Source organism: Cololabis saira, chromosome 6 (genome assembly GCF_033807715.1).
Source record: "Cololabis saira isolate AMF1-May2022 chromosome 6, fColSai1.1, whole genome shotgun sequence".
Taxonomy (NCBI): Eukaryota; Metazoa; Chordata; class Actinopteri; order Beloniformes; family Belonidae; genus Cololabis; species Cololabis saira.
In genome coordinates this window covers 22,679,110-22,691,775 of record NC_084592.1, presented here as the reverse complement: position 1 = coordinate 22,691,775, position 12,666 = coordinate 22,679,110, and the positions used below count along the sequence as shown (strand labels likewise).

General features: G+C 41.8%; 1 protein-coding gene across 2 annotated transcripts; it reads left to right on the top strand.

Annotated features, from left to right (window-relative positions):
* The first annotated feature begins 6,061 nt into the window (after positions 1-6,061).
* On the top strand, positions 6,062-12,334 carry desma (desmin a). 2 transcript variants are annotated; one of them, XM_061723713.1, is made up of 11 exons: positions 6,062-6,750; positions 8,428-8,488; positions 8,671-8,766; positions 9,502-9,663; positions 9,745-9,870; positions 10,061-10,171; positions 10,288-10,397; positions 10,497-10,549; positions 11,015-11,112; positions 11,299-11,337; positions 11,692-12,334. In XM_061723713.1, the coding sequence occupies exons 1-11, from the start codon at positions 6,173-6,175 to the stop codon at positions 11,731-11,733; spliced, it is 1,476 nt and encodes a 491-aa protein (XP_061579697.1). In that variant the 5' UTR covers positions 6,062-6,172; the 3' UTR covers positions 11,734-12,334. The 2 variants fall into 2 exon arrangements, with proteins under 2 accessions (XP_061579697.1, XP_061579698.1); XM_061723714.1 differs by lacking the exon at positions 11,299-11,337 and having other exon boundaries at positions 6,063-6,750.
* Positions 12,335-12,666: the final 332 nt, after the last annotated feature.

Genomic DNA, 12,666 nt, shown 5'->3' with positions numbered 1-12,666 from the left:
CGCATAGCAGGTGGTCAATGCATATGACACAGAGTCTTATCCCGCTGCAGCAGTCTTTCTGTCTAAGTTATGTTAACAGAATTCGGTCGTTGAAAACACTAGATATAATAAAATGAATATTCAGGACTTAAAGCATGTCCACTGCTGATGTTTTTCTGCAGCTCAATCATGAATTTCAGTTTCAGCAGTGTGAAATCGGTAATACAAGGTTTCAAATGGTAAATCTGAAACTTGAATGATAACTTGTAGAGTTTTGTTGATGGTAATCAAATAGGGACACAAGTATTGTTGTGTGACTTGGCTTGATTTGAGGTCTGCTGCTATTTCAGGCACACTATCCTGCTGCTTTATTTTCATATCACATATCTCACAGATAGATCTGAAGTAAATCTGCAACAGTTCTTGTTGTAAAACATATATTAGGTTGCTCAGGTGTCTGTGTTTCTTACTCGCATGCAATCCCGAATATGCAAAAGCACATGGCACGCACAGAGACGTAGAAGTGCAATCTTCCCTCCTCTTCACTCTCTACTTTCGTCCTTGGGTCACCAGGACTGCAGCTCAACTCTTTGGCATGTGTGTATGCATGTTTAGTTGGGTTGCTGAGCAACATGCGTTCCGTGTTTGTGAAGGATGAAACCATCTAACTTCTCCTCACCTATTGCACTACTTAAGTCCAACAAAAAGTACGGAAAAAGTACACACACCCGATTAATCTGGAATTTTTGCTTATTATTTATTCTTCATTCAACTTTCCCTAAATTGTATGAATTGTGTATTTCTAAAAATGATAAATCTCTAAATGTTAATTTGTAATGTGTATTGTTTAAAGGGATCCACAAACAACTTCCCATCATGTCATGCACACTACTCAGCTTTTGATAACACTAGCATTCTGCAGGCTGGAGAATTTGTCACAGGACTTCTGAGAGGCTGTCAGATTTACTTCTGTCTCCTCATATCATCCCAGACAGACTCATTTAGAGCTCTGGGAAGTGATTAGGGACTGGGATGATGGCTTGAGAGAGGTGGGGGCTAGGCCGTAAGTGGATTTCAGTGCTTACTAAAACAATCTGACTTTTCATTTTCATATGCAGTAAGTAACACTTTCCCCAAAGTTGAAATGTCTTGGGAATTTGTCATAGATATTGTTTATATTGTTAGATGGTTGAAGTATAACACTGGGTTGGTGGCATTCTGGGACTTGTATTATATGAGACAGTGTGATAACTGTTTCGGTTGCTAATTTAAGAGTTTCTTTTCTAGGCTACGGTTCACTGTGTATTGGTTTAGAGTCTGGGGTTGGTAGGCAACCTTTGGTTGCCCACTCTCCCTCCTGCGCTAATGTTGTGGCGTTGAACCGGAAACCACCAGGATGCCTTTTCCTCACATATCATCTGGTTACCAGTCAAGTCACATCATGCATGTATCAGATTATTTCATATCCTGGTGGAGAAAAGTCCCCACGTTATTTCGGATACAAGTGTACTAGGCAAGTAAAGTATAGAAGAGACGACATGGGTCATGGTCAGTAATTGAAATGTTAAATCACAGTGTGTACAGAACTCTGTTAAAGCTTTTTTAGCCCAAGTCTATTTGGGGATTTTACTCACTTTCATGGCAATGAAACAAGCAAAGTCATGTTCCCTGAAACGTCGAGTGCTGTATTCCCAGAGTCACAAAACATTGGGCTGCATTTTTGCAGTGAACATTGTATATACATTACAAATGCTATTCTTTATCTAACAGTCACTATAGTCACTTTCCTACATGCTAACATTTGCTAATTAGCAGTTTGGCTTTAAGTTTGTATTTGTAGATTTCTATGAAAGTCATACATCTCAAAGGTGATGAAAAGTCTTTTGAGTTTTGTCAACACGTCTTAACAAAGTACTAGGAGCCAAACGGTGGCTTTCCTCTAAAATACCATAAAAATGACAAGATGACCTGTCATGTATTGATTTGTTTAATGAACCGAGGCGAATATTAGTCTAATTGAGTACTCAACTTTGCTCATGAGCAGATGTATTAATTCCAGAATGTGCCAGTAAAAATGCATACATGATTTTTTTCTTGTTTTAATTAAAGCTGTCAGTTTCTATCTTCAGTCCAGTGTTCTTTCGAGAAAGAGGCCAGACAGCTGAGTTCAAACGGGAAACCTAAAAATAGAGGTGACACCATTAGCAGCTGACATGTCCACTGCTTCACGAAACACAAATATGTTCATGACCACACACAATGACACGTCCACCACATATACCTTTGAAGATACAAATTCATCCACACCATATTTTCTTTTTTTTATGCAAGTTGGAAATGTTATAGGTCTGAAGATTTAAAATAACATAGATGCCTCTGTGAGAGCTGATTCCACAGAGAGCATTCCTGTTTCCTTATCCTTGTTTTTCGCTTTATTGCAAACATGTCTTAAACTCCATAAAACCGACTGTTCAAGTGTAGTCAATATTTTCTAATCCGTGTATCGCAGCATTTGGTTGAAATTAAAAACTTTGATTCATGCACCTCATATAAATGAACACATTACTGATCTTACTTGCTAAAATGTAACCAAACATTCATGACGTAGTAGAGATATCAGCGTTGTGAATGATTATCACATCAGTACTGTAGGATGGTGGGTAAAGTTGTGACATTTTTTTTTCCTCATGTGAGCAGATTATTTTCCACTAACTACATTATAGATTGCAAACACACCCAGACTCAGTCAACTTCTAACTTACCGCCAGACTCGTAAAATACTCAAGCAATGCATCTGACAACCCACGCACAATGTGTGTGAATCCCCTGCAGAGCTCTAATGACAGAGTGGAGTATGTGACCTTCTTGACAGCAAGCCATTTCTAATGTAAGCAAGGATATGTATGTAACTCTGGTGCACCTTTAGAACTACTTCAGCCATCATAAGTAGGACTGAAATGTATTAATTTAATATAAAAATAAAAGAAAGAAGTATATTCCCACAGTATGATAAATTGGACCAGTCAATTTCTATATAAGCTAGTCATCTATATAAGAGTCATGGTGTGACCATTCAAGGATGAAAAGTCTATGGTGTACCTACCCTCTCACCGAATGAAAGGTGGCATATGGAAAATGATTGAATGATTGAATGAATTAATAATTGAATGACTGAATGAATGAATTAACGAATGAATGAATGAATTGAAGTGTAGCCACTGAAACAACTTACAACAATTCACACTTGGCTGCTAACCCCTCCAAGGAAAGCTGAGGATCATGGTTTGATGAAACCAACAGGACCACATCATCTGCAAAAAGCAGTGATGGAATCCTGAGGCCATCAAACCAGACCTCCTCTGCCCCTGAAATACTGTCCATAAAAGTAATAAGCACATATGATGACAAAAGGCAGTGCAAGTCAGAAGAAGAAATTAGACTTACTACTGGAAGCGCAGGCTGAAGTCTTGCTCTGTTTATAAAGCGACTGCAAGCTTGCAGCAAAGGACCCAGAATCCCACACTCTTGGAGCACCTCTGCACAAAGTACTATGAGGGATGAATGCCTTCATAAGTAAACAAATCACATGATCCCTTCAGGATCTTTGTGTAGGAAAAGAACTGGTCCAGTGTTCCACGAAGAAGATGGAAGCTACCTTGTTCCTCCTGACTCCAAAGTTCAACAATCAGTCGGACTCTCTTCTCCAGCATCCATGCATAGACCTTCCCAAGGAAGCTGAGGAGTGCAATTTCTCTGTAATTGGAACACACCCTCCTTTCTCCCTTTGTTAAAACCACCATCCCAGTCTGCCAGTCCAGAGGGACTGCTCTTGATGTCCATGCAATGTTACAGAGGCATGCCAATCCAGAGAGCCCTACAACATGGGGACCTTTGAACCATGCCTTGAGACATGATTGCAGCTCTGCCAGAGGAAGTTCTATCTAGCTGTTTTTTCTGACAGATGTTTCAAGCAAAATCTCAGTGTACATTTGACCCTGTTGGGTCTACCTGGCATCTTATCCCGCCATCTGATTCAACTCAGAGTTGATAGCGGAGCTCCTCCCAACCACACCCTCCCAGCTAACACTGTTGTTCACAGCGTTGAAGTCCCCCAGCAGAACAATGGATGCCTCAACACAAACTTGTTCATTCTCTTTCTAATTGTACTCTCAATTTTTGTAAAATAGATATATGGCATGACATATTATATGCTGTTTTTGTAACTATAAGACTGGGTAAAGACCAAACTATTTTTAGTTGAGTCCCTACATGTAAACACATAACTGAACTGAACTTCATCAGATGTTATGAATATGAATCAAATCAAATCAAAATGTATTTATTCCATAGCACTTTTCGTACTATAAAATGCAGCACACAGTGCTTAACAGTAATAACCAAGTCAGTCCCATCCGTCTGACCACCCCCCTTCTGTCAGGGTTTGACACTTCCCTCCCCCCCGTCTTTGAGTTTCTGTTCTGTCCCGCCTGTGTCCCATCTGCCCTGATTGTCTGCACCTGTGTCTCGTTATCCCCTGTGTATATCTGGTCTTGTCATTCCCTTGCTCCTTGTGGTTCTGCACTGTGCTTCCCTCCATGTTTCCTGTTTTTGCTTGTTTTTGGTTCTTGCCTTTTCTGGAATAAACCCTGTTTTTTGTTGAACTCCTGCCTCGCTCTCCTGCATCTGGGTCCTCACCACACCAGCCTGACAGCAGGCCTGACACCTTCCCCACTATCAATGATAAAACATTATCAAAGATTTAAAGAAATAATAACATGGACAACATTGCTGAGCACAGAAGAAGCAGTGAGGGAACACTATCACAGGGAGACAGCTGCATCGAGAACGGCTGCTACACCGGGGAGCAGGCTGCATGTAAGAGGGCCCAGGCCGGGAGTGCCAAACAGCATCTCTATAGGAAGGCACTATGGACAACGGAAGTCAACAAAAGACTCCCACTGAGGAAAACACCAGATTTCAAAACTAAAAACTCTGAGCAAATATGAATAAATAAATATATAAACATAAAAAAAATTATATTAGATAGAAATAACAACAATAAAGTCAAACAGAAATGGAAAAATACAATATAAGCAATAAATAACAGTAAATATGGACTGGACTTAACAGAAAATCTAAGGTAGATTAAGAAAGACCTTTATTGTTCAAACGTGCGATCGTATATGTTTTTGAGTGTGAAAAAGATGTCAGGGCACCCCTAACTTATCTCAAGAGGGGTCTTGTTCTCTGCTAAACACCCCCCTGTTATTATAGATGCGGTTTAGTGTTTGTGATATGTCTAACCTGACATTATGTCAATTCCCCACATTAGAGTGCCAGCGCACAAGCATAGTGACGGAATGACTCACTTTTCTTACTCACTCATGCAGCAGTCCCGCATCCATCCAAAAACACCCACTCACTCTCGCTCTCTTACATGAACAGATGACTTTCCTTACCAGCAGTTGAAAGCAGACGCCATCAACAGCTGAACCGACGGCTGGCAACAGGCGAGACCAGGGGGGGAGAGGAATGTGAGGAGTAAAAAGCCTGAAGCTAAAATGACTGACTTAAGAGCTAAAATAGATATAAAGGAAATTCCTTCAATAAAAACAGATGCCCAAAGAAATCAGAGTCACTGTCTATTTACGAAAGGAGATAATTCATAATGAAATATTATTGATGCTAATGAAACTAAGTTGAATTTGCCGGATCAATAAGAAGGAATTTTAGTTTGGACCTTCTTATACAGTATAATAGATTTGAAAATGCAGCCATAATAAACAAATATAAGAAGACTTGTCTCCTAAAGTTGCCATATGTTGTATTAATGATCACAATCGGCATAATTATGCTTATGTAAGACTTCTGTAAGACTGAAGCAGTCTGACAGAGAAGTACAAAAAATAAGGGAAAATGAACAGGCCGAAAAGTGATCAATCAAAGGAAGAAACTGATTCATTGGAGGGGTGGGGTGGGGAGGGGGAGGGTTGGAGGACAGTGAATGGACAAAGGGACGACAGAGAGGAGGGGTCAGAGTCAGGAGTAGGTGTGTTAGGCCTACAAATAGTTGCTCCAGAGTCTGGCTTTGCTTCACTTTCCCTCCCTCCCAGTTGCCCCAGCAGGACAGTTGGGTCTCAGCACCTCAAGAGGCTCCTTCAAACCAACAACCAAGCAAACCAGTCAACCGGCCATGAGCAAGTCGTACTCCTCCTCAGCCCAGAGCGCCTCTTCGTACCGCCGCACCTTCGGCTCGGGTGTGGGTTCAACACCAATGTCATCCCTCTTCTCCTCCCATGGAGGAGGAGGCCGCAGCTCCTCTTCCAGCCATATGTCTAGCAGGGTCTATGAGAGCGTCAAGAGCGCCGGGGGGCCATCCTTTTCCAGCTATAGAGCGTCTGGCGCTGGGGGATTAGGGTCCTCTTCAGCCATGAGAACGTATACCGGCGAGAAGCTCGACTTCAACCTCGCAGATGCCATGAACCAAGACTTCCTCAACACAAGGACCAACGAGAAGGCCGAGCTTCAGCACCTCAACGACCGCTTCGCCAGCTACATTGAGAAGGTGCGCTTCCTTGAGCAGCAGAACGCAGCCCTGACGGTGGAAATTGAGAAGATGAGGGGACGCGAGGGGCCCGGACGCGTGGCCGATCTGTACGAGGAGGAGATGAGGGAGCTGAGGCGGCAGATCGAGACCATCACCAGCCAACATGCCAGAGTGGAAGTGGAGCGAGACAACCTGGGCGATGATCTCCAAAAGCTCAAGCTCAGGTAAGCTTGGATGAACGATGAAGGAATTTCAAGGACAGGTGGTACAGAGCAGATTTGTGTTGAATATTTTGGATCAAATGATTTTTACCAAAAAAAGCACTTTGGCAGAAGTGGAAGATAAAAATCAGGGCACTTTAACATTGCAGGATGTGCCTTTAAAATAAAATTATACAACTCCTCAAAATGTTTTCTGAACACTTAAGAAACCTAGACCAAAATGTGTAGATCAGAGTTATGAATTTCATCAGTAATCATGTGTCATAACCCATAGCATATGTCGGGATACCCCAGAGGGTCCAGACCATCTGCCACTTAGCAGCAATTGAAGGAAGAAGAAGAAGAAGAAAGTACAGGAAGGGCCTATAAGGGAAAAAAAGGGCAGAGAGAGACAATTTATTTCTCCTTTGTTGTGCAAAAGGGAAACAACAAAGTAGCAAAGGAAGAGCTTTAAAAAAAGACACCCTTCAATGAATGTTACAGTTCACTGGCTTCTCACAAAGATCTTTTATAATTTATTCACAGGAGACAAAGCAGAAGGAAATGCAGACAGAAACAGATTTGCAGGCCCTCAGGAGTGAAGTTAAGACAGGCAGTCAGACGACAGACAGATACAGTTTCGATCAGACGGAGAGCAGTGAGACAGAAAGAGGACTAGACAGATGGAAGTGAACAGATGTGGAGGAAAAAGTCTGACTATGAACAAGTTTACAAAGACTGAAAAAGCGAGGACATAAATTCTAGGTTTACAAAAGCCAGTCCGTGTTTGTGTGAGTCTGTGCGCACAGCAGCGAAAGAAGGTAGAGAAAGACACTGAGCTGTAAATGTGGGTGTATCTCTGTCTATTTGTAGATACTAGGTCAGCTCTATGAATCTGGGATAATGTCACTGCAACCGGATTAAACGGTACTTAGAAAAAAAAACAAACTTACGTCAAAAACCCACTCAAGCACACCTGACGCACAGTCAACTCCCAGTTTACACTCACTCACGCGCACAAATTCTTACTCTTCACTTTCTGTTTATCAGCGCTTTATCGCTTGGCTGCCTGAAGCGGTGAGTGAAGCCTGCCAAAGCTCTTGCTACACCCACTGAGATCAAAATACACGTAGAACCCCCCCCCACCTGCTGCCAGACACGATACGCGTAGGCTAAAGCAGAGGTTTTCATTGAATGCTTTTATGAACTGACACTATTTAACTGTAACCCCCCCCCCCCTTGCAGTTTTACAACCTTTGCTTTCTGCAAAGGTCAAACAGCACAAGAGGATTTTTTTCCACCCTCCCCAGTATTTTCCAGTTACTAAAAGTGCTTGGTGAAATACTAAATCTAGCAACAGCACCAGCCAAGGACAAGCCCCCGTTACTCTCTGGCTCTTACCCTTCTGACTGTGACAGTGTGACAGCAGCTGCATCATAGCTTTAGGGCTAAAAGAGCAAGCGCAGAGGTATGTGTGTGTCGGAGGTGGACACACACAGAGTTAAAATAGAATACAGTTTGCATCTTTTCAATTCTATTCTTATACTTGCTGGAAACAAAAAAGAACTGACCGGCTGAGAGAATGAAGTAGCAACTTTGTTGAGTAAGTTGTAGCCTTTAACATAAGTAGTACTCATTTCTTTCAAAACTTTTTCTTTTATTAATTTGTTGACTTCCTTTTCTCTCTTTCTACGCCCACAGACTGCAGGAAGAGATTCACCAGAAGGAAGAGGCCGAGAACAACCTATCTGCTTTCAGAGCCGTACGTCCCCGATTTCCATACTCACTTTAAATACTTTAATTATTTTTTCATCACTTTCTTCTTGAAGCTCCAGCTAAACTGAGAAACACTGTTTTAGTCGCATTTACAGCTGTCTTAATGTCTTTTTAAAACAAACCTATGGTTGTCATTAATATTTTCTTTTGTTTTACACGTATATCCAGGATGTTGACAATGCCACTCTAGCCAGGCTGGACCTGGAGAGACGCATCGAGAGCCTGCAAGAAGAAATTGCCTTCCTCAAGAAAATACATGAAGAGGTTAACTTTTTTATCAAATACACGCCTCCGTGTGTCTAAGATGATTTTTACTGCATCATATACCACCTCTGCACTGCTTTGGCATGCTGTAATATCAGATCTGATCCTCTGTGAGTGTGCAGCGCTTTCAAGAGATCAAATATTTCACACTCTAACGCACCATTTTGCCCATTTATACCCTCTCACATGGCACCTGTCTGGGCAGAAAATCGACATGAACTTCCAGACATGAAACAGAAACATTTGTGTACATTCACGCGCAGACATCAAAAGACCGCAAGCTCAGACTCGTGGCCCCACAGCTGAAGTCCTGTCATTTTGTCACTTTTGTCTGAACTTTGGCCTCTGAGAAATGCTGAACTGCTGATTGGTTCAAAAGAGCATGTCAGCTGTTGTGTGAAAAAAGAAAAGTGTGTGTGCATGAACAGATGCAAAGCTATTTTAATCTTTTTGTTCAACCAGATGACAGCTGAGTGCAACCAAAGCTTACAGATTTCGAAAATTATTTACTAATTTGGGATTTGCATGTGCCTCAATGACCACCTGTGCAACTATATAGTTTGACACATTTTATTTCTTCTGTCTGCAATTGTAACTGCAGTATTGTCCCCTTCTTTCATGTTTTAGCACGTTTAACCTTTCCGCCTGTTTCAATGTGATTAATTATGCAGATATGGGTTAAATAAGAATGTTATTTCATGTTTCATGTCAATCCTTGTGTTTTGTATGTTCTAGGAGATCCGTGAGCTGCAGAGCCAGATGCAAGACACTCAGGTGCAGGTCCAGATGGACATGTCCAAGCCTGACCTGACTGCTGCTCTGAGGGACATCCGCATGCAGTACGAAGCCATCGCTGCAAAGAACATTGGAGAGGCTGAAGAATGGTACAAGTCAAAGGTAAAGAGACAGTATAAATCCCATGGACAAAGTTTTATTTCAGTGGTGCACTGTTTAAAGCTTCATCTGCTGTTCTCTCAGGTGTCAGATCTGAACCAGGCCGTGAACAAGAACAATGATGCACTGCGTTCGGCCAAGCAGGAGTCCATGGAGTACAGGCACCAGATCCAGTCCTACACCTGCGAGATCGACTCACTCAAGGGCACGGTCGGTATTTTGTTCGCTCACTTTTTGTTTGTGTACTTATGTGCTTCATTTCTTCTTCATGATCTTACATTTACTTAATAAGCCCATTCCCTCCCAAAGCATTGAGACGCAACATCCCCTCGCTCTGATTCTTTCATTCTGCTTGGAGCTTTTCTTCCACTTCTAATCTCATCTCTCTGTTACTTTGTAGAATGAGTCTCTGCTGCGCCAGATGAGAGATATGGAGGATCGCATGGGGCGCGAGTCCTCTAGTTACCAGGATACCATTACACGGCTGGAGGAGGATATTGCTAAGATGAAGGTAATGAGTCATAAGCATTTGGGATTTTTCTGTCAAAAGATCTTCTAGTCAGGTTTTGTACGGAGAAAAATCTATTGTAAGTAAACAATAAGACTTTAAACACCTTTTTTTTAAAGGACGACATGGCTCGCCACCTGAGGGAGTACCAGGACCTCCTCAATGTGAAGATGGCCCTTGATATTGAAATCGCCACCTACCGCAAGCTGCTGGAGGGAGAGGAGAGCAGGTCTGTGTTCCTTTAGAGTTCCTTTACATTACTTTTTTGTATTGTGCAATACATGTTAGACACTTGTCATGCTTAATTTACCTTCTGATCTTCTTGCAGGATCACCACCAATATGCCTCTCCAGTCTGCATATTCCTCCATTGGCTTCAGAGGTAGGGGTGACACATGTGGTGTCATTTTACAAATGAATGCATATACAACTGGTTTTACATTGTAGATGAGTTAATTAGAGAGAATCAAAAAGACTAATAATAGCATAGGGCTGTATATGGTGGATGCTAAATATAGAGAGCGAGGCCTAGTGTGTGTGCAGTGACACATTCTGACCACAGTGTGGGAGTGTGTGAGAGTCCAAAACCATCATGACCACTTGAGTTATAGAGGTGAACAAGGCAATGATTAATAATCACACAACTTAGCCTCTCAATTTGATTCGGTTAACAGTCTCAAACTGTAATTAATCCTTACCAGTGATTTCCCTTGCTGCACTTCAAATTATTTAAGCCCAATGAGCCATCGCAGAGCACAGTGATCTAAATGTTTTTACACTAAATTAACTTGCTGTGACTGTAGAAAGACTTTATGTATGAGCTTCTGAAATGACTGCCCTCTTACAGAGAGCAGTCCCGACTCCCAGTCCCAGCATCAGCGCGCATCAGAGGTTCACTCCAAGAAGACTGTTCTCATTAAGACCATTGAGACCCGCGATGGAGAGGTTTGTGCTCACAAACACCCACGCCCGCAGACATGTTCACATGAACGCACATTTGCTAGGATATATTTCAGTTGCAAATGATTCCATGCAGACGACAGAGGCCATCATATTGGTAACAAAAAAGTAAAAGTAAAATAGCTGGTAAGTGATTGTGCAACTAAATCATTTCCACGTATTTTTACTTAGATGTCATATTCCCTGAGCCAGGGCGCTAGCGCCCAGTCTGTAAGTCTGATTTCAATATCCCACCTTCCTTTTATCGTCTGCTCACACCACAGAGTTGAAACAAAATATAAGATTTAAAGCCACTCTATGCAGCAATAGCACTTCCCACCACATGAGGGCATATCGCTTTGCTATGCTGACAAATCACTCACTTTCAATACTGTGCTGATGAGTTCAACACTGGCTTCTGTGAACAAGCAGCCTCACCATCAACACCATCCCTGCACAGCACTTCACCCTCAGCAACACCTGAATGACCTGCGCTCACAACGTTTCTGCACTTTTTAATCAATGAATACTTCTTTTATTCTAAAAATCCACAGAAACTAAACAGTATCTCTTTTTTCTCAACAGGTCGTCAGTGAATCCACACAGCACCAGCAAGACATCATGTAACAAGGCAACATAACACCTAAAAATGAAAAAATGAACTGAAATTCAATAGGATTCCTCCTACGAATGTAAGAATTTATATGTTTTAGTGGTAGAACACATGTAAACGGTGAGTTATGTAAGTGGATATGGTCCACTGTAACCATCACAACACAGGCACAATGCCTTTAAGCCTGGTTTTAAATAGAAGGCATTCCAGGAGTTCATTCTTTATTCGTATTATCTTCCATTTCGCAAAGGCATCAGACTTTGTTTATTTTTTTCTCAATGATGATCAAGACCTGTACCGCTGAAAGAAAGTCAATGCAATTTGACAAGAACACCATGGTGAAAAGAAAAATTGTAACAGTCGATCTCAATGGACGCATTAACATTGATTAAAATGGGTTATTTGTGTTGCTGATTTAAGGAACGTGAGAAGTTGGATTTGAAAATATCATAAGCTCAAATACTGAATGAAAGGGGAACACGGTCATGTTAAGTTTGAGCTCTGTAGCATGTCCTGGATGTTTGACTGTATGTGCACGGGCAACCATGGTATGCTGTTTCACTGTGACAAAAACCTCAAATAAAGACCTTTGCCACTTGAAGGTGCTAAAGCTTACCCAGTCTTTGAGTTTTCTTCCTGTAACATTGCTGTGTTTTCTAACACAGTCTAGCTTTTGAACTTTTTATCATTAGCATTCTTCAGATAGCATACGTGCCTCTTCGCTGACTGACCCAATGAACCCGGATGACACTCGCTTTCCTAGTCCAACCTAACACTCCTCTGACAAGGTTTAATTGACTTTTATGCATAGAATTCACAGTGTTCGGCACCCAGGCTGATGTTGGAGCAGGGAAACGTGAACAGTGGCTCTTTAATGAGCTGTCCCTGGTGCTGCTTTGTGTCCAGCAGAAAGCAGATTAGAAAAGCAATGAGACTTACAGTCTGTG